General features: G+C 37.0%; 1 protein-coding gene across 6 annotated transcripts in view; it reads right to left on the reverse strand.

The window, feature by feature from the left end:
* Positions 1-3,041: 3,041 nt before the first annotated feature.
* SNAP23 (synaptosome associated protein 23) overlaps positions 3,042-22,029 on the reverse strand; it is a 29,855-nt gene continuing 10,867 nt past the window's right edge. For 3 of the 6 annotated variants that reach the window (XM_044765079.2, XM_070502957.1, XM_070502964.1), the window contains 8 exons: positions 17,398-17,501; positions 16,850-16,891; positions 16,166-16,214; positions 15,309-15,426; positions 11,881-11,913; positions 6,911-7,069; positions 5,601-5,745; positions 3,042-4,375 (listed from right to left, as the gene is read on the reverse strand). In XM_044765079.2, the coding sequence (XP_044621014.1) occupies positions 4,310-4,375; positions 5,601-5,745; positions 6,911-7,069; positions 11,881-11,913; positions 15,309-15,426; positions 16,166-16,214; positions 16,850-16,891; positions 17,398-17,454 (669 nt within the window). In that variant the 5' untranslated portion in view covers positions 17,455-17,501 and the 3' untranslated portion in view covers positions 3,042-4,309. The remainder of the gene's footprint in view (positions 4,376-5,600; positions 5,746-6,910; positions 7,070-11,880; positions 11,914-15,308; positions 15,427-16,165; positions 16,215-16,849; positions 16,892-17,397; positions 17,502-22,029) is intronic. The other 3 variants (XM_014857302.3, XM_044765077.2, XM_070502995.1) reach the window with 1 other exon arrangement.

Here is a 22,029-nt window from a genome sequence, read left to right on the forward strand (position 1 = left end):
TTGGCTGAAAGAAAGGTTAATCTTTTAAAGGAAGAAGACAGGAGAACTTTAACCTATAAAGGGCCCTTTGTTTGAAAGTAAACTGATTAGGAAGAAATGTGTCATATTCTTCTTCAGGTTGCATGAGTACTGCAATGCATTCATGTGACTGATAAACATTTTGTGGTACTGGAACCTTGCTTACTAAGAGAAACTGAAGGTACAAACATAGATGATTTCAGATTGTTACTCCGTCATTTAGAAGCTACCACTCTGTCATTTTCTGAAGCTTCGTCTTAGCCAAGGAGCTATTATTTACCATGTATTGACAGTTCTTATTTTACAAAACCTAGTTTAACCTTTAAGAGATCACAAGAGCCTAGTGTTTAATCTATATGAGGAAATCTCTCTGACCTTAAATCTGGTATAGGTATTCTTTTCCCATGTTATATTCAGTGTCTCAATTTGGGGAGGGGTAGAGGTGAGAGTTTATCAGTATCAATTGAGTTTTGATTTTTATAAACTTTCTTTAATGCTTAATCTTATTGATCTACTGAACAATTAACATTTCTCTAAATATTTTATCAGTACTTACCATCTAATAAATCAGAACTTATAAATTAAACTTAAAATGTCCCCAGCCATTTAATTATTAATTATAGTCTAAAAAATCCCCACCCCTATGAGAATCAGTGACTATGACCTCTCTCAACTTGGACCCAGCCTTATTTACAGATACCTCTTCTCTCTCATTTGCCTGCCCAGTCATACTAGATTATTTTGCTCCTTAAACCCACAGTACAACGTCTCTTTCTCCTTTAACTGCCTTTACATTGTTTGCTCAGTCAGGAATGTCCTCTCTTACTAACATGCTCCTTCCTTATGCCTAAGCCCCTAAGTCTAAGCCGAATTAACTGCTCCCACATCTGTTACAATAGCTCGTATCAGATTCTATATTCATCTGTCTCTTGCCAGACTGAGCTACTCGAGGGCAGGAACTATATAATGCAATATGCCTAAAGTTATAGTACACAAGTATTTAGACTTAAATAAAAGCTAACAAAGTAGGCTGACTTGTGGTCTGGAGACCCAGATTCTAGTGACCACCAGCCCTAAGCTCTAAGCCCAACATTCTTTTTAGAGCTTAGTTAGTGTACTAAGATCATGGACCTTGGAGTCAGAAAGATCCTGGTTTGAATCTGAAGTCTGTCATTTACTAGCTTTATGAATTTGAGCTATTTACTTTGATCTGTAATATAGGCAATCCCTCCTACCTCTCAGGTCTGTTATGAAGATATGGTGAAAAGATAAATAAAAGCATTTAGCATACTGCCCATGACAGAGTAAGCACTCAATAAATGGTGCCATTTATTTCATCTGTAAGACATTAAAATAGAATTTAGCAAGCTATAAAAAAAAATGGAAAGTGCAGCAGACTCTACAGTAAGAAGGATGAAAAATAAATGACTAGAGAATCAGGAACTTGAATATCAATCTGAGAAACAGAAATCTGATTAGGAATGTAATTGGGATAACTTAGAACTTAGTAAAGGAGTGACCTAAAGAAAATAGCATTTAAAGAAACTAATTCTAAGTGTAATTCAGTACAGGATGTCTGGGAAGTAGATATTTAAGTTAAGGAGAGATTCACAATCCACACGTGACATGAAAAGATCGAGGGTTGAAGTGTGCTAATAAAGGATGAATTAAAACTGTGAAGGAAGAAAACAATAGGCACAACTACAAGGGATAAAGATCATTGTCATAAGACTGAAACTTGAAGAGGGAGCTTACTGTTAAAAAAAAAATGAAGTTCAGTGGGGGAGACTATTTAACTCCCCATTTATAGGTTAATATTATGCTCAAGGTCGCAGAACTAGTAAATAACTGAACCAGAACTCAGGTGTTCAGACTCCAAAGCTTGTGTTAACCACTTCAGTTACTACCTTTCAAAAGTAATGGAAACAAGTTTCCAGACAATGTTACAGGAAAAAAAATCAGAAAAGGCTTTAAGTCAACAGTTTCTTTTTCTAGTGCATTATTGGCCTAATTTCTATGGCCTCATCCCTCTTCTTTCTCAGTAGCAGAATCTTTGAAAAATTTTTTAACCTGGGATTCGTGGATGGGCTTTTAAGACCCATTTATGCAGGATTCATGTTTGTGTGTCTATTTCTCTGGGGAGATAGGCTGTGTTGCCTTCTATCAAATTCACAAAGGGATCCTTGACCCATAAAGACCTCTACCCTAGAGAGAATAGCAGCTATCATTTATTAACCTCTTACACTTGCTGGGCACTGCTCTTAAGTGCTTTACATGCATTGCCACAATGAGTCCTCACAAGACCTCTAAGAGGTAGGAATGGTAATCTCCATTTACAGACAAGGAAACTGCGCACAAAAATGGGCTTACAGTCACTCAGCCAGCAGGTGGCAGAGCTAGAATGTAAATCCAGACAATTTGGTGCCTTAGCTCAAACTTCTAACCAGTTATACTGTGGGGGGAACATATTGGTATCTTCAGAACTATTTCCTTTAGCCATAACAGTGTTAAAAAAAAAACTTTTTTTAAATGCTTTTAGGAAGAGCAATTAGGAATAGCACAATCCCCAGTGTTTCACACTTTCTTACTTTACACCTCTACCATCACCTGCCAAACTACTCCTTTTGGCATGGAGCATTTCTATTAGAGACGGCCTAACTGAATCTCACTTTAAATTTTTTCCTCTTCAAGTCTTTGAAAGCTCCCATGTTAACTGTATCTTCTCAAGGGGGTTGTAGTTCCCTCTCATAAACATTATCCTTTTAGTCACTAGTGTATTTTAGCTCAAATGAATAAAAGACTAGTAATGATTAAAATGAACCTCATGACAAATCATAGGAAAAGTCCTGTCAATATTTTCAACGGGGAAAATGGAAAAGGTGCGAAAGGCAGATTTCTGCTGGAGTGCTTCTTGATTTATGGACCTCTGCTTTATTCAGTTTATTAAATAAGAGCTGATGAAATGATTGCCCCCGCCAAAGTCACAGAAACACACTACCTATCTGAAAGAACAATTCCACTAGTTAGTTACAAAATTTAATTGTAAGGATCAAGCAGTGGTTATTGGTCAACCCAATCCACATTAATAGCTTTGAAGTGTGTGATGCTATTTTTTAAATAAAGGTGACAAATATTGATCAGATTCTTCTAATACTGTTCAGGATCTAAATAGACATGATTCTGGACATAGTTCAATACACAAGGCCAAGAGAATGACAGTGCAATCATCAATAATAAAACCAAAGGTGTAATTTTCCAAATCACTTTTAGTTAAACAGAATAAATTCTAGCTTTTTAAAAATCTACATAAATCTCAAAGCAATCTAACCATTTTTCTACCTGAGATCAAATAAGTTTCTTTTTTCCTATCTACACATAATTCTTGGTATTGAGGTAAATCTGAATTCACGTGATATACTTTGTCAAACTTTTCCAAAAATTTCTAAGCCCTGCTTTAGAGAGAAATTCTCATGTTACACATACATATTTACATAGTTTTTCTTCAAAGACTAACAAGAAATTTATGAGGTTAATAGGCCTGTAATGGGACCATGATACTACTACTAACATGAAAATAAAAACCATTCATTTATACACAGTATTCCTGTATGGTGCAATACGAAATGGGATCATAGAATCTATGTACATATATGAATCACCACCAAGAATTCAGAAATTAAGCTCAGTTTAAGAAAACTCATTCTATTCTTTTTTGGAGCAGAGGTTGCAAAGTTGTGACGTATAACAAAAATGTTGTGTTTAAAAGCTCCAAAACCGAATATTAGCCTAAATTGACAATAACTGCAACTTAAATTAAAAACTAAATCCAACTAGATCTTTACTGTGGCTATGCGACTTTGTTTCGTAGCCTGCAGGTTCTACTGAGGTAACAACCTCTTATCTCTGGCCTCTCCTTCTTGCACTCCCCCACCCTTGCCCCCAGCTTCCCTTTTCATGGCTGTCTTTGGCAATGCTTCCAAGTCTTGAAAGCAAAGGAACTTGCTAAAGTAAATGAGGAAGATGAAAAACAGCATTATCTGTGATGTATGAAAACCAATCTAAAAGTATGAACTGAGAAAGAAAATACTAGAAGGAAGGCTGAGCAGCAGTCTACCCTCAAGGGAAAAAGAAAATGTAAAAATAGGGGGCCTGTTACTCCTTGCCCTTCTTCCACATTATCTCCTGATTAGAAGAGTGTGGAACCAAAATTTTAAACTCTGAAAAGGCAACGACTTTGAAGGAGAAGCTACAGAAGTGAATAAATGATAGAAAAAAAAGTACAGCAGTAGCTTTAGCTGTCAATGAGTTTCTTTGCTCTGGCATTGGCATTGTCAATACGATCTTTGTTGGTGTCAGCCTAAAAAAAAAAAAAAAAGATATCACCATTACTTCACAAGGTAAGTTGCTCTAATAAAAGCTAAATTTCATACACTTGGAGTAAATCAACACACTGAGAAAATTCAGGAAACAGTTCAAGTCACATTACAAAACTTTTGGGCAAGAACTGACAGAATATCAAATTCATCAGGAAAAACTTGAGAGTATCAATATGATGACATATGTGTAACAGAAGAACTTGCCAGTATTTTGTGAATTCTTAACGTTTTTTCATAGTTTAACATGTCTGAAACTGGGATGCATCTTATAGTCAATGGCACTTTAGATGCAAGAAAATCTAGGAATGCTCTTCTCTGCTACAGATCTGGACCTCATGGGAGTTCTCTGAACCGAATCATAGAATCCCCATCTGGAGTTACCCTAGGTCTAACCCAGAGAGACTGAAATAACTTCAGAGATACTGAAAAAACCATCCCCAATATCGCTGAAACAGATGTATTACCATCCACATCAACATCTGAATTAAAATGACAGGCAATATGTGGCCTAACCCATACAACAGCATTAAAAGCATCTTATTAACCATCATTTGCCTGAACGAAATCCATTTTAAGTGATTCAACAGAAAGCCAAGCTTAAAAACTCACCCCATCCTTCAAAGTACACTGAAATTTTCATGAGGTAACAATAAGAATGGCTTTTAGATCAGACACATCCGAACACCGAACACAATTTGACTTGCAGTGTCTTATATCACGTGAAGTGAAAAAAACAGCAATCACACTTTTTCATTACTAACAGGACTCTATTTTGTGTGTCTACTGCACACGAACCATTCTGCAGAAATGATTTTCACCTACTAACTTATGAGATGAGGACTCAGGAACTTACTAATTGGTTACTAGTTTATAAAACTCCAAAAGCTAACTCGCTCATTCAGGGGGAAAAAAGGGAAGTCCACACACAGGTTAGAGGAGATTCTAAACTTCGTGTATGAAATTTTAAATAAAATTACTTCCTTCCAATGTCTTGGTTTCAAAATGAACCAGCTGCCATGAGCAAGAGATAGGAGGACTAGGCTATTGTTTCTCAGTGTGTTAGAACTGTCGCCTCATCAAAACTATAAGACCTGTGAAGACAGGATCTTATCCTATTGTTCTCCTCCAAAGTATCTAGCACAGATGTCTATTACTAAAACACTGTACTGGATATCTCATTTTCCTGTGGCACTAAGAAGCTTTTACCTTTTCTGTGATCCGGCCTATCTGTCGATTTTGAGCCTCAATCTCGTTGCCCATGTCCAGGGCCATGTTTTTTAGGTTTCCCAGTATACTGCCCACTTGAGTCAGGTTCTCTTCCATTTCATCTTCTCTGGCATCATTAGTTATACTATCACAAAAAGATAGTACTTTTTGGTGAATTATACAAAGGGACTAAGTCTGGATTTAGTTTTCATAAAAACAAGTAACCAAAATGACTCTCAGCAAGCATAAGACCCAAGGGAGTGTGGGTTACCATTCTAGGAAAACATTCTATAGAAACAATTGAAAAACTGATCAAAGAGAGCACCATGTCTAAAAGCCGTGTAAGAGAAGATTAAGAAACAACTCTAGAACCAGTGGTTCTCAAAGTGTGATTCCCACCATCACCTGGGCACTTGTTAGACATGAAAACATGCTGATTCTCACACTCCACTCCAGATCTACTGAATCTGAGTCTGAAAACAGATTCAAGCAATCTGTGTTTTAATAAGTCTCCCAGGTGATTCTGATGCATGCTTAAGTTTAAAGAACCCTGCTCTAAAACAGAAGTTGCCAGGCCAGCCCAGTGGCCTAGTGGTTAAGTTTGGCACACTCCACTTTGGTGGCCTGGGTTTGGTTCCCAGGCGTGGACCTACACCACTGTCTGTCAGTGGCCATGCTGTGATGGTGGCTCATATACAAAATAGAGGAAGACTGCCAACAGATGTTAGCTCAGGGCGAATCTTCCTCACCAAAAAAAAAAATTAAATATGAATAAATAAATAAAATAAAACAGAGGTTGCAAAACTCTGGCCCAAAGGCCAAATCTGGCCTGCCACCTGATTCTGTAAGTAAGATTTTAGTCAAACACAGCAATGCTCATTCGTTTACCTATTGTTTATGGCTGCTTTCACCCTACAAGAGCAGAGTTGATTAGCTGTGACAGAGGCTGTGTGGCCTGCAAAATCTGAAACATTTATTATCTGACCCTTTAGATATTCTTATAGGGATCTGGCCAACCCCTGGTCTAGATGATACATTTTAAAACACATTTTCCTATTTACAGAAGTAAAATATGCTTGCTTCAGTAATTTGAAAAGTACTAAAAAATAGAAAGAAAAGTTGATCCATCACTGAAGGTCAACAACCACAGTCAACATTTTGTCAGAAGGCAGATTTTTAAATGCATTTTTAAAATGGAATAAATGTTATTTCTAATTGATGAGTTAGGGTTCACGTATAACTACACCCATCCTCCTGAGTGAGCCATTCATTTAAGAAAGAGGTAAAACTATTGGGAGGAGTTGGCATACCGTTTAATGTATCCACCGCTGGCTGCTCCTGTGGGTGCTTGCTGAGGCTGACCGTTTGTCACTCGGCCTGGCTGCTTAGATACTACGTTGCTAGGAGAGTTGTCTCCGCCATCTCCCCATGTTGCCTTATAGGCCTTACTAGACTCAAAGTTCTTTGTCCTGTATAAGAGTCAGGAGTTCCGGGGAATACCAAGAAGCAGGAGAGAGAGAGAGTTGTAGTTATCAGTGCTTGTTACCTTGAGGATGACCCTAGCACCCTTATTATAAAAGCTACCTACAGTCAGATCTAGACTGTCTATACTATCATCTGTCACAATATGGCATAGGAAAAAGATGAACTGTGTAAGCTCACTGACATTAAAATTGTTTTTTTGAGATTAAAATACTTCCACCAAATTTTCACTAAGCAGTTGGCAAGTAGCAAAATGCAATTATTTCATTTTTCAGGTTCCCCTAGCCTCTGACACTATCCAGAAAAGGGGTTAATGGATGCCAGGAAAAAAAATTCCTTAGGAAAGGTGTTCTGGGATGCCTTAAGAGGTTCCTTGGAGACATTTAGAAGTTGATGAAAGCTGGAAGAGTAAGAAGCCTAAGTGGGCGACACTTAGACCCCAGCAGCCCACTTACTTGAACCAGAGTAGTTCTAGCAGATCAGATTTTTAAAGTTAGATTTTGCATTAAATTTTTAAAAAGAGTTTCTTACGAAAAAAACAAACGTCATGAAGGAAAGGCATGAATTATTGAATTATTTCCAAATTGAATAGCCAATGAATAACTACGTTGGCCATACCTCTGCCAGTTACAAATCCTTGGGTTTAAGGGTTTTTCATTTAAGAGCTTACTTTTCCTCCTCTTAAAAAAAATAATCTTAAATCTAGACCTCTTAAAAATAAAAGCACATGCTTTAGATGTAACTGATACAGCCAAAAACCAGCCAAAGACAGAATTTTATCATGGGATTTACTATTCAAATTGATATAAATGGCAAGAAAAAGAGCCTAGTAAAGTGACTTTTAAATAGCTATTACAAAAAACAAAACTTTTTTACTGATTATTTGGCTAGGTACAGTTTTTCTTCATACAATTTTAGTTTTTTTCTATAAATAAAAATAAAGTTAGTGTATGGCTACAATATTGGTCTCTGATTTATTCCACTTAGTATGACAGTGAGGAAGTTTTGAAATTGCAAAAGCAGAGGAAAGATTTTATGAAAACAGTGGCTCCTTCCTAAATATACATGTGAAGACTCATTTTTGGCAAACCAAGAATTGGATCTTAGACCTTAATCATGAATGCCACAGAAATAGTACTACTACTTTTTTGTAGAGGCACGGAAAAGGTAAACTGATCCATGAACACTGAAGAGCTAGTCCTCAAAGTGCCTTTCTTGGCTCCACTTTAAGTTCTCACAATTCAGTTCCTATTTATGCTATTATGTTTTACTCATTAATTAACCTATTTATTAATAAGCTATGTTAAATTATCTCCTGGAACAAGGTGGGATAGATACATTTTTAAAATAAATATTTACATGTAATTATCTATTAGTTTGGTGAAACCTATTTACATACTGTATCCTTTGTTAATAAGATAGTTCTCAGGCAAAATTCTAAAGCAGAGGAATAGTTAGTAAACAAAATAAACAACATAGTTTATCAGAAAGTGAACAACTAGAAGTATTAATAGAAGTAATGTAAGATAAGTGGGGCTTTTATCAGGATGTCAGATTGTAGAACAGGTCAAAGAGTGAGGGCTGGAATTCAAAAGTCACTAATTCCTAAAACACCATGTTTCTGAGAGTCTTAGTACATAAAGACGGAGAGGACTTGTGGGCTCTTGGTCTGTCAAGGGATATATACATGCTCCAACCTCCTTCTCAACCTTAAGAGATAATATTTGAAAGTCTTTAAACTTTTGAGAATTCTTCCTTCCACGGTTAGATATAAGGGGTGTAAGATGCAAACGAATTATTTTAACATGATATTGTGAATGAGGTTCAATTAAAGCATAGTCTATAAACAAAGAATCAGACTGGTTACCAAACTCTTCTCCCTTGAAGATGTTCTTTCAATATCAAGGGAAGAAGGTACAAAAAGCTGACTTTCATTTTTTTTTTACAGTTTTGCATTTGTCATTGTTTACTTTCAAATGGGTTGGGGAAAAAAAACTACTTTTTTTTCATGCAGTTATGACATGTTCTGCATGTTTATGAAGAAAGTGATTTTTAAATGCTCTTGATTTCCTGTCTTCATCCTCATGTCTCTTTCAGCACCTCCACTGTAGGTAACGCCTTCTGGTTGCTCAAGATCCACTTGCCATTACCCTGGAGCTTCTCCCACCAAATTGGAACATCCTTTAAAGTTACCTGTTTTTAAGAGCACTGTCAGGCAGCTGCCTATCTAATAAAAATAATACTGATTTTAATCTAATCTAATCTCATCTAACCATAAAGGGTCTTAAAGGTAATAGTTCCAAAACTTAACTGAACACCAGAGTGACCTGGATGTTTTTAAACACACAGATGCACAGGCTACACTCTGAAGATTCTGCTTCAATATGTATGGGGTAGAGCCTGGGCATCTTTTGTTGTTATTACTGTTTTATTTAAATTCAACAGATCATTTAGCTACCCAGCAGGGAAGAGAAACACTGTTCTAAGGGACTTCCAATCTCTTATAAGAAATATTTTAGATTATTCTGGGGTCTACCTTAGTATTTCTACATACCGAGACACTGAGGAATTAATCTGGAGGAAGCAAAGGTACACACCAGGATTTTTTTCAAAAAAGCCACAAGATTTGTAGTAAATTGACTTGAATCCAAATCCTAGACCTGTCACCCAGTAGCTGTAGAACCTTAAGCAAACTTCCATCTCTCAGCATCCTTCTCCTTATATGTAAAACTAAGATAATAACAATACTTAACACTTCACAGGGCTATCAAAATATTGTTGATAATGGTTGTAAAACTGCTTTGTAAAGCATTAGACAAATATTTTTATTCTTTGGCTTTAACCTCAATCTGATCCTTAGTTAACAGTCCACACCTTTAAGTGTACAGATCACTAATTGGCTCATTAACATTCCCCAGCTTTGAGATCTACAGGTAGCCGAACATAGTTGGAATATGGCTACATAAAAATCAGCTAGGCGCAGGTTGTTTTGGTCCACAGTAAGAAAGAAATGATTCTGATCTGTGACAGAACTCTTTTGCATAATAAAATTTATAGCACCTCTAGGAAGAAATTAGACTTCATGATAAAATGCTTAAGCAAATTAGTGATAGATTTTAATGCAATCAAGAACTCCATTTGGAAAGTTAGATTTACCTCTGTCACTTCTGAGGAGTCAACCGTTTTTTATTTTATTTATGTATTTATTTTTTTGAGGAAGATTAGCCCTGAGCTAACATCTGCTGCCAATCCTCCTCTTTTTGCTGAGGAAGACTGGCCCTGAGCTAACATCCATGCCCATCTTTCTCTACTTTATATGTGGGATGCCTACCACAGCATGGCTTGCCAGGCAGCGCCATGTCCGCACCCAGGATCCAGACCGGCGAACCCTGGCTGCCGAAGCAAAACGTGCGAACTTAATTGCTGTGACACCGGGCCGGCCCCCATGAGGAGTCAATCTTTAACTATCACGTTTTTTTCCCCATATAAATATCATTCAAAAATAGCAAGTTTGAAATAGGAGTTGAAATATCCCTAAATCAATTTAAGAAGCTGCTGTAAAAGCAGAAAACAAGAAGTATCAGGACATGAACAGAATAACTTTAACAACTTCTTTTCCTAGTTTTGGTTGTCAATATTAGTCCTAACCGAGTAAGAACAGCAAAAACAAAGCCCAGTATTAGCTATAATTCTTTCATATCAAGGAGAAATGGGATCACATAAATACCAATTATAATGAGTAAGTACGTGTGTATGTGTGTGTTTATCAGGCTATGGGAAAGAAGAAAAAGGAGGGCAAGACACAAAAGGTAGAAATCAAACAATTTGCTAACATTTAACCATGGTCTCTTCATGGTTTCCATAAGATCCAAAATTAGGAGTCAAATATGATAAACAGCAGGCTGACTAAAGGGTTAAATTTTATAAAAAATTAAGATTAGTTAGCTCTGTATTAATTCAACATGAAACCATAGCAAGCTAACACATGACATCATAGGACTTATGGAACAGATTATAACATATATAATGAGGGAAAACCCTTATTTTAAAAAAAAGAAGGCATTAGATATGGTAACATTTTAAATTTATATCCCACCTTGTTCCAAATGGCATTTAAGATGACTAGATAGGCAATTAATTCCTCAATTTGGTAGTGGCCTAAATCCTGAAAACTGGAAGGGAGCAAGGAAATTTAATAGAAGATAGGATACTCAAATCAAAGCCCTATGGAGAGAGCTGGATTTAGCCTGAATTCCATTACCTTTGAACAGAATTAGAATTCAGCAATTCTCTACAAAGATCAACCTATTTAAAAGTTCTTAGGAAACTTTAGCAGTGTTTTTATTTTTATAATCTTAGATGTTATTTAGCAAAAACTTATATATCAGAGTCTTTAGTAAAAGGGTGGTATTATAAATTGAGATTCCTTTGTCAAGTCCATCTTGTGGCAGACAGCACCCATACAAGAATAAATTCACTTCACATTACACACCACAGCACAGTTTTTAAGACAGTCTTCACCACTCACAAATCCATGCACATGCAAAGAAAAGCCATTTGAAGCATCACCTTTAGATAGCAGGTTAACAGCCCAAACTGCGCCAACAAGACTGCATCTTAAAGTTCCCTTTGATCAGTTACTGAGCCCGGCTTCTGATGTTAAATCTTCATTTTTAGTAAGCAGATTAGAAAGGAAGAGATTAGGCGAGAGAATGAAATGCAGAAAATAGTGAATGCCAGTCAAACAGAACAGAAGCAGGTTTAGAGTTTTCAAAACATAACACAATTAAATTCCTGCCTGGTTTCATAGAAACAACCAACATCTGAGAATCTAGACAAAAAGAAAAACAAGAAGACTAATTAAACCAGAGCACACTTCATTTTTCCTAAGAATGTCTGTGTGATGATTTTCTTTCCTAAAACCATGAAAATTAATACGAAGGGAAGGCAAATACAAATGGAGGGGTTGTTAAATTTCCTCACTCTTTCCTTGGTGATTACAGATTTCTCTTAATTACTTCTATTTTAGTTTTTATTTACGTTTTAATTTTTAAAAATCCTTTTACATGTCTAACTCTCCCATCAGCCAACAAGTTTCTAAAGGACATTTAATCAACAACTGTTTATTAAGCACCTACTATGTATCAGGTGTCTGTTTTTAAATTCTAGTAGTCCTTTAAAAAGAATTAGCTAAAGTTAAAATTCCCTTCTAATATAGGGTACCATTAAGTAAAGGTATTTCCATGCCTTATTAAAAACAGATTTGCTGACCTGGCTTCAGTGAAGACTACTGAACAAAAGAAATCTCAAAGAACAAATCTACTCAAGAAATTTTCTATACAGCAACACATCTAACTACAGCAACAAAAAGATTCAGTCTTTTCTTGCCAAAGTCAAGCAATGTAGCATATAGTGAAAAGCTAGGGCTCTGCCTGGTTTTGAACCTCAGCTCTTCCACTTGCTAGTGTAGCCTCTTTGTGCCTCTATTTCCCCATGTGTAAAATGGTGATAATAAGAGACTCTCTCTCATAATAAGGGTATTGTTAGGATTAAATTTAAAGTGTTCAGAATAGTAAGAGCCTAAATTAATATACAGGCCCATAACTCTTATCCAAATCTTTGGATCCAAGACATTTTGAGCTGTACCACATAATCAGATACATCAACATTTCTGCAGTGAAACAAATTAACATTTACACTAAGTGTGATAAAGATTATAAATAGCTTCAGTTCAGTTTACATTTTGCAACCTAATTAACGAATTGTGGCACCACATTATGGAAAAAACCAAGCAACCAACCTTGCTTTTCAGAGGTTTTTAGATTTCTGAATGGCAGATAAGAGACTGTGGACCTGAGTTGTTATTACTACTACCAGAATTAGCACTAGCCTTATATGAAAGATTGAGATCCTGTGTCTGCCTTTGAGAAGCTCATGTTATGGCTATTTATATGATAAACCTAACTGAAACACAGATTAGCAGATAAGATTAGAAAGATTAAGACACTGGCAGGAATGGTACCAGACAGAGCTGAGAACAAGAGATACCATAGAGGCCAAGGATTCAATGATATAAAGAAGAGATAGGCAGAAGGAAGGCAATTAAATCAGATATCTTTAAACTGGAATATTACTCTCTTCTCTTCAGGGAACAACTGTTCTGTTATTAGAGTCCCTTGATTCTATCTGTTAAGAAGTGCCTTCTCCTCTTGACCCTTTGAGAAACAGTTCTGCTGAGGTTAGAGGCTGAAGGCTGATTCAGGACCATACTCAACCTTCACTCTTACTAGTATCCAAGAAAATCTTGCCTATGCTTGGCTGAGATACACAAAAAGAAATAAAATTAATACTTCTGTAGCTCTATTTCCCACTTTCTATGCTATTAGATCACCTTCCTGTTGATAAACCCGACTCAGAGCTTATTTTGCTCTAGGTTCTAGGTAGGACTTCCTCCTCCTTGATCTTTTCCTGATTTCTAATCTCAAGGAAATGCATTTACTTTTTCTCCTTTGCACTCTTCCAAGAGGGTACACAAAAACACAGGAGAAAAGCAAAAGGAAGTTTGCAAAACATAGTTAAGAGTTTGGATTAAAAAATCTGTGCATTTCTAACTTGTTTGCTCAAAGCAATCTCCTAAAACTTGATTGAACAAGTCACAGTTACTAAAATATGCACTTTTGGAGAGTCAACCAAGGTCTAAACAGGTCAACAGACTTGTCTTAGAACAGGAAACCAATGAACAAGACTAGGAAGAACACTGTCGAATCTTCTTTTGCTCAAAACAAACACTAAAGTTGATGAATAAGCAAGTAACTCTATTTTCTCTAGCAGAAATGGCACAGAGAATGTTGTCACATGAAAACACTTATCTGAAAGTATGACAATATAACAAAAGTTGCTCCATTCCTAACTCCTTTGAGGAGTAAAAATGCTGAGTCTGTAAACCTTTGTATTCCATTCTTGGTTTATCACACCAGCTGAGACAACTGGATCAAAGTACTAATGCTTATGAAGCTCTTTAAAAGTGAATACTCTCAGCAGTAAGGATAGTCATTCAATCTCCAGACATTGTCATTTCAACTAAGGGTAAAGTTCAAAGTTAGTCCAAACCTCATCTTGGTCTGAATATACAATATTTGTCAACACCACGGAGTTTGGTTTACCCAAGAATAAGTAGAGAATTTAAGTATTCATAATGGAGTCACCAAAAAGAATGAATTCCTTTCTGTCAAGAATAATCTCATACACTATACACAAATAGTTTGAAGACTTTTCATCTAGTTTACTAGCAACTTCAAATCTTCAGTCTGTTTTGATTTTTCCTTTTTCATGTTTGATATAAAATCAATGGATTTAAAATGAATTCTCTTTGACTTACTCTGTTCTCTCTAATCTCAATGATAAGGTCTTACCTCACAGGCCTAGATTACAAAAGGTACCTAACTAGTCTATACTCCTATACTCCAATCTGTCAACTCCTTAGTCTGGCATTCAAGTTTCTCTACTGCTTATCTATGTCTTATTTTCTGCTTTTCATCTATGTGAGTCATGCAGCTCAGTTAAGTCAAGCTCCTCTGTAATCTTTGTTTACATGAAATCTTTCACAAGAAATGCCCTCCCAATTCTTCCAGGTCCATCCAAATCCTTCCAATCACTTAGAGCCTAACTTAAGACCTACCTATCTCATAAGATGTTCTCCAAACCAACATTTATCAGACTCCATCAGGTTCTGTACCTTTAGCTTTAGTCAATATCACAAGATGTAGCACTAGATTTACGTATTTTTAACTTTTTGCTATTCTTTCTCATATATCAAACCACATGATAAATTTTTTGAAGACAGGATCCAAGTCCTTTACTCCCTTGGCCGTCTCTCATGTGCCTACCACAGAATATGTATTTTGTCAGTACTCCTTGTTTGAAAGGAAAGGCACTAACTCCATCCTGCTCTGTATTATCCAGATGTATACTTTCCAACCTTTTCACGTATTATTAAAAGATGAATTGGGACTTGATCCAAGGATTGATCAAATTTAAGCCATGATTTTCAGTGAATATGCCTATTTACATGAAAAGCCTGATCTGCCTAAAGGAGAAATAGCTTAAATTTATCTAACAAAGTTCCTTATTTAGGCCCAGTCACAGTTCTGACCTTACTGGGCGGCAAAGGGGGGGAATCCTCTCACTTTAAATTTATTTTAAAAAGGTCTTAATTTATCAACTCACCTATTACATGGGCAGACACAAAGGCCACAGCACTTGTTGAGTTCTGTTAAAGTCTTCTCTGTCTCTCTCATATCTTTATTTATTTGGTCCATGCTTTCTTCTATTCGGTTTAGTTGTTCTAAGAATAAGTTGTGGAAGTTACATTTTGTGTTGCATTCAGAGTGCCAACCAGAAAACATCATTATTATGGAGAAGCAAACTTCAACCTCAAATCCAGTAATCCATCATAGGGACTGTATCAGTGCCAGAAAGTATCACATACTGTCCAACATAAAAACAATCTTTTACATCCTGATCCTGAGGTACCTGGTCTCTTACTGTGGAAAGATTTTTTCTAAGGAATTTGTACAATAGGAGGATGTGAGGGCTTGTTTAGAGAGTACCCTTCCAACCAAATTAAGTGTACTTACACCAGATCAGATCTCTAGCATTCCTATCACTGAATAGGCTCAAAACTTGAGGGCTGTCATCAGACTAAGAAAAACTAGACCAGATTGCTCAGGGCCAACTCAAATAGAATGTTTCCAAGCTCACCTGAATCTTGACCTGTTTATGGACTTAACTTGATTTCTGAAAATGACGCATGAATACCATAATGTCTAATGTACACATGACCAATGCACAGAGTAAGTTCTGCTACCTAACAAATTCTTGGTATATAATTGGGCATTATTTCCCCCACCTCAAACAGGTAATGAACATGATATAATTCAAATCAGAAGAAAAGAAATAAACATATCACTCATCTTACAAATGGAAGTCACTCCCAAAGGCTTAATTTTATACATGGCTGATCTGAAAGAGCTTTCTGGCAACGTAAGTCAAATCAAGAGTTTCTGACAATGACTGCAACTCACCCCCTTGTTCATCCAGCATAGTGATAGTCTTGATTCCTGCATCCTGGGACTAAAAGAAGGACAAATGGCTGATGGCACAACAAAACAAAACAAAACCGAAAGAAACAAAACCTACAAGCCTTGACAAACAGCAAGAGAGACTCATAAAGAAACCTAAGCTCTCAGAGGATTAGAGCTACAGGGAAAATTAATATCCCCAAACCAACATACCTTATAACCCCCCCACCCCCAAACAATTAAGTCACAAACTCATGGTGAAGTGATCTTCCATGTCATATTCCAATATTGTCAATAGGAAAAACAAAAAGGCCTGTTAGTGCACGGTTTTACAATTTCAGCAATTGCTGGTTTCAAATAATAAAGCTCATTGATACCATACCCTTCTGATACTTAACACCAATTCTACTTGTGCTATCAGGATCCTTCCTATACAGTTTCTTTTCTTTTTTTTTCTTTTGTGAGGAAGATTAGCCTTGAGCTAACATCTGTGCCAGTCTTCCTCTACTTTGTATGTGGGATGCCTCCACAGCATGGCTGATGAGTGGAGTAGGTCTGCACCCAGGATCCAAACCCACGAGCCCTGGGCCGCTGAAGTGAGCACATGGAACTTTAACTGCTCAGCCATGGGGCCGGCCCCTCCTATACAGTTTCTATACTTAACTCGATGATTAAACACTTTCTTACCTCAATGGCTAAACCCAGGATTCTCCTTGTACTTTCCAGAGACTAGGGGGAAAAAAAAGTGTCATCACATTCTATATTCATGATGATTGCCAGCCCACCCATCCCTCCCTTTAAGACAAAAAATAGAAAGTTGATCACTATAATTATTTTTCTCCTTACCAGGTGCTCCTTAAGAGAAAATTTGATGGGTGAAGTTAATGGGATTTATAAAAACTTAATGTAAGCACAAATCTAGGTATATTAACAGATGTTCAAAACTTCTGTTAAAATTAAATGTCCAGAATTCCTCAAATCTAGGGTATCTTTGTTGTAAGTAACTGTTAAGTAAGGACTATCTAAAAAAAAAAAATCATACAAATTATTTTCCTTTTTTAGTCTTTTGGTGAGTTGAAAAAATAAGGAGCTAGTAACGGCACTCTAAGGCAAATGCATTCTTTGATATAAAGGGACTAGGAAGAGGTCAAAATGGTCTTCTCAGAAGGTCCTCTCCTCTCTCCACTGTGAAAACTGAAAAAGAATTAATTACTTATTCCAAGTGAAATGTTTACCTCATCAGTAACCTGGTGAGCCCTCAGTTGAATTTCTTCTGATGACAGATTATCCATGATGAATTAAAACTCTTGAAAGGCACAGAAACTGAAATGCGGATATTCTGTAAGAATAAGGATACAAAAAACAAGTTTGTTTGAGCAAAGAGTGTGGAGTCAGGATACTTATCTGGAAAACAGGACAAAAAAGCCTATATCTACCTACCTACCTCATCGGTGAAGAAATTAAGGCTGAGAGAGGGTAAATGGATCCTTAAATGGTAGTTAGTACCAGAGGTGAACCTCAAACTCAGGTTTCAGAACTTCTAGTGAAGAGCTGTTTCTAGTAAGAAAGTGGTCCCTCTACTTTGAGACGGAAGGCAGTACTAGAAGATAAGCTTTAAGAGACTATGGAAATGACTTCTTGGTCGTACAATGTTCTTCACATATTGTTTGAATATGGAAAGAAATGAGATGACGAAGCCTAAGATAGTGCTCCATCACTAAAGTAAGAAAATTCAAAGTCATGCGCCTGAAGAACACAGGAAACATTCTAAAAATGTGCCAGCTGTCCAGGCTACGCGTTGGAGAAAACGAAATATCTTCATCTTAACAAGAAAATGGTAATGTTGATAAAAAGAGCACAGAAAAGATTTTTTATTAATAGCAGACTCTCCCTTTCCAATTACTGCATCATTTGTTCTTTTAGTGAAGTCCCTAAGAAAGTGAACAATTATTCTCCTACACATAGTAACTTACCAACTCATAGTAACTCAGAAAGAGATCTCACAGACATTCAACCTAAAACATAAACATTTAGTAGGTGTTATTTGGTCCTAATGTCATGTATTCCTCTTTAACATGTCATGTGAAATAACAAGCAGATCTAGGGTGTTTTCTTTTCGTTACATTTGCCAGCTTTGTATTACATTTTTGAAAACTAATTTTACCAAAGCTCTTTGTCAGTGACACAAAGTCTGGTTCACATTCTGTATTTCTTCCCAGGGGACATCTGGCAATGCCTGGAGACATTTTTTGATTGCCACAAGCTGCCACTACCGTGTTACTGGCATACAGTTGGTAAAGTCCAGGGATGCTGCTATACATTCTATAATGCTCCTCAGGACAGCATCCCACAACAAAGAATTACCTGGCCCAAAATGTCAAAGTACTGAGGATGAGAAATCCTGCCATGGAGTACACTCACTGCCGAGCAGGGAATTTAGTTAACTGGGAATGTACTAGACTGAACTCATGGAGGGCACGGATTTTATTGTATCTTTGCATTTCTAACATCTAACAGGATCTGACCATTGGTACTCCAGCAAATGTGTGCTGAATGAACCAACCAGTAGGAAAACAAGGAGTACTCTCAAAGTATTTAAGTGAATCTTAGAAACAAAGCTACATGTAATAGTAGCACAAAGCCTGTAAACAACCACTAGAACCACAACCAAAAACTGCCATTACATGAGTATGACCTGTGGCCTGCTGGTCACATATAAATCTTTTTATTCACATTCCTAGCTAATACTTTTAGTGGAAACATTTTTTTAATTTTTTAAAGATTGGCACCTGAGCTAACATTTGTTGCCAATCTTTTTTTTTTCTTCTTCTCCTCCCCAAAGCCCCCCGGAACATAGTTGGATATTCTAGTTGTAGCTCCTTTCTGGTTGTGCTATGTGGGATGCTGCCTCAGCATGGCTTGAGGAGCGGTGCTAGGTCCAGACCCAGGATCCGAACCAGTGAAACCCTGGGCCGCCAAAGCGGAGCATGTGAACTTAACCACTCAGCCATGGGACCGGCCCCAGTAGAAACATCTTTTTTGTTTTGTTCTGTTTTGTTTTTGAGGAAGATTAGCCCAGAGCTGACATCTGCTGCCAATCCTCCTCTTTTTGCTGAGGAAGACTGGCCCTGAGCTAACATCTGTGCCCATCTTCCTCTACTTTATATGTGGGACACCTGCCACAGCATGACTTGACAAGTGGTGTGCAGGTCCACACCCGGGATCTGAATCAGTGAACCCTGGGCTGCCAAAGCAGAACGTGTGCACTTAACCGCTGCACCACCGGGCCCGCCCCTAGAAACATCTTTGATGAAACAAAAAGCAAAAATATTACATTCCCAGTAGAGGAAGGCATTACACTTAGAGCCTTGTTTATAATTCTATTGTCATAGCTAACCATTTTAAGATTTAACTAATATCTTGAGCCTTGATTACAGCCATTAATGCTCATGAAAAAATATGGTTATAACTAATAGAAATTATTATTGTTGCAAAAAGTTACAAACTTAATTTCATATCTTGCTTGCCATAGTAGGACTGTGGCTCTGGCACAAGTTTCACATATTAAGATATATAATCAAGATATAAAAGCCTTTCTTGAATTAAGAACTGACTGATCATTAGATATAAACAGAAACAGAACCACATACTTTTTATTATTTTGCTAATTGTTTATGAGCCTTTAGCTTTATCACATATACGTTCATGTTACAATTTCTCTTTTGGCAATCTTTCAGAGTTACAATTATGAAAAGAAAAGGAATTTGTTTTTGTACCCTCTCATCCAGATTTCTGTATACCTTTCCTTTCCATAATCCCCCATCTACCTGCCCAGGCAGCCTTGTGCTTCTCCATCACTTCCTAGAGCCCCAACAAGATACCTTTCAAAGCCTGCCCTTCCCAGGCAGTATGCTCCAAAGTTATCTATCCCTCTCAGGTGAAACTCCTCAATACCCAGCAGAACAGAATGCGATAAAAAAGTGATACACACTAATCAATTAGTGCCTGGAAATGACACCCCTACTCAGGTTCTCCAATACAGTGTCCTTTGGGTAGGAAGACATTTTGGGAGTAAGGAAGCCCAGACCTCTCAAATTGCATAATTCTGCAATTCTCCTCCTGGAGGTGATTCTTGCCAATTACAAGTCAATATCTGCTCTCTTCCTAGTGAAAATGAGAAAAACTCCATGCAGGTTCAAAGAGAGGCTTGAATGCAAAATTGACCTCTGTCAAACTTGAAGTTCTGCCTTCTGATTATCAAAAAAAGCAGATGTAGTTGGGAGGCGGATGTGAAGTCACTCTTGGCATGGCAATGGGGTAATTTTGAAGGACACACCCTTTCAGTGAACTCAAAGTGCTGCCTAGTACTTCTTTTTTTCCTTCCCTGAGCAGATGACATAAAACAAGAACAGACTTCTGTAAAGTTCTCACATGTTTGGAATACTGACATTAGGACATGGATGCCTAAAACTTCTCTGTTTGGACTCTTGAGGGTGTTGAACAGATGATTATAGTAAATGGGAGTAAGAGACAAAGCAGCATTGTAAAGGGAAAGACAAAGAGAGACAAGGAATAACACTTCCCAGGCTCTTATTAGCCTTTACTAAACTGTTCAGAACTGTCAGAGAGGGTGCACCTAGAATTAGCCATGTAGCTTTATTCATATTTATTATCTACAGAATTTTTCTCATGGAGTCAGGAAAAGGCTATACAGAATGCTGGAGTGAAGAGAATCAGGGAAGGGGAAGGAAAACAAAACATCACTTGACACAAAGATCCCATTAAACTTACTTTTCTTAGATATCATCTAATAGATTAAATATCTGTGTCATTTTCCCAACGCTCCTGGGAACTTAATATATATGCTAATTGTGTGGTTTTGAGAGAAAAATGCAAGATTTTTCTCAGTACTTTTACACCCTATTTCCCTTACCATAGTTCATCTGGGCTTACTAACAGACTCCTAATCTAACTTTCTTAATTTCTTTTCTATTATAAACCTTGGGGGGAGCAGGGAGGAAGAAATGTTCATTGAGTACCTACTATGTGTCATATACCCTACTAGGTATTTATATATATCATTATCTCGGTTATACCATTTTATAGATAGGGAAACTAAGGTTCAGTTTAAGTAAGCAATTTGGCCAAGATGATCCAGTCAGTAAAGAGCAGATTTATTATTCAAGTCTGGATGTATTGTGAAAGCAAGGATAGCTCACTGTCTGTTAAATAGTCTTACTGTTGGATGCATCTCCTTTTAATAAATACAGATCTTCCTTGATTTACGATGGGGTTACATCCCAATAAACCCATCATAAGTTGAAAATATCATTAAGTCAGAAATGCATTTAATACACCTAACCTACTGAACGTCATAGCTAGCCTACCTTAAGTGTGCTCAGAACACTTACATTAGCCTACAGTTAGGCAAAATCATCTAACACAAAGCCTCTTTTATAATAAACTGTTGAATATCTCATGTAGTTTATTGACTACTGTACTGAAAGTGAAAGCAGAATGGTTGTATGGGGACAGAATGGCTGTAAATGTATTGGTTGTTTATCCTCGTGATCACGCGGCTGACTGGGAGCTGTGGCTCACCGCCACTGCGCAGCATCATGACAGAATAAAGTTCACATATCGCTAGCCTGGGAAAAGGTCAAATTTCAAAATTCAAAGTATGGTTTCTACTGAAGGCATATCACTTTTGCACCACTGTAAAGTTGAAAAATCATAAATCAAATCTTCGTAAGCCAGGGACCGGCTGTGTAAAAGATGATATGACAACTGCTGTGAATATCAGAAAATAGGCTAAGCACCCTACCTGATGGCTCATTTAAAAATCTCAGATGCCTTCTATAATAAAC

Source organism: Equus asinus, chromosome 2 (genome assembly GCF_041296235.1).
Source record: "Equus asinus isolate D_3611 breed Donkey chromosome 2, EquAss-T2T_v2, whole genome shotgun sequence".
Classification (NCBI taxonomy): domain Eukaryota; kingdom Metazoa; phylum Chordata; class Mammalia; order Perissodactyla; family Equidae; genus Equus; species Equus asinus.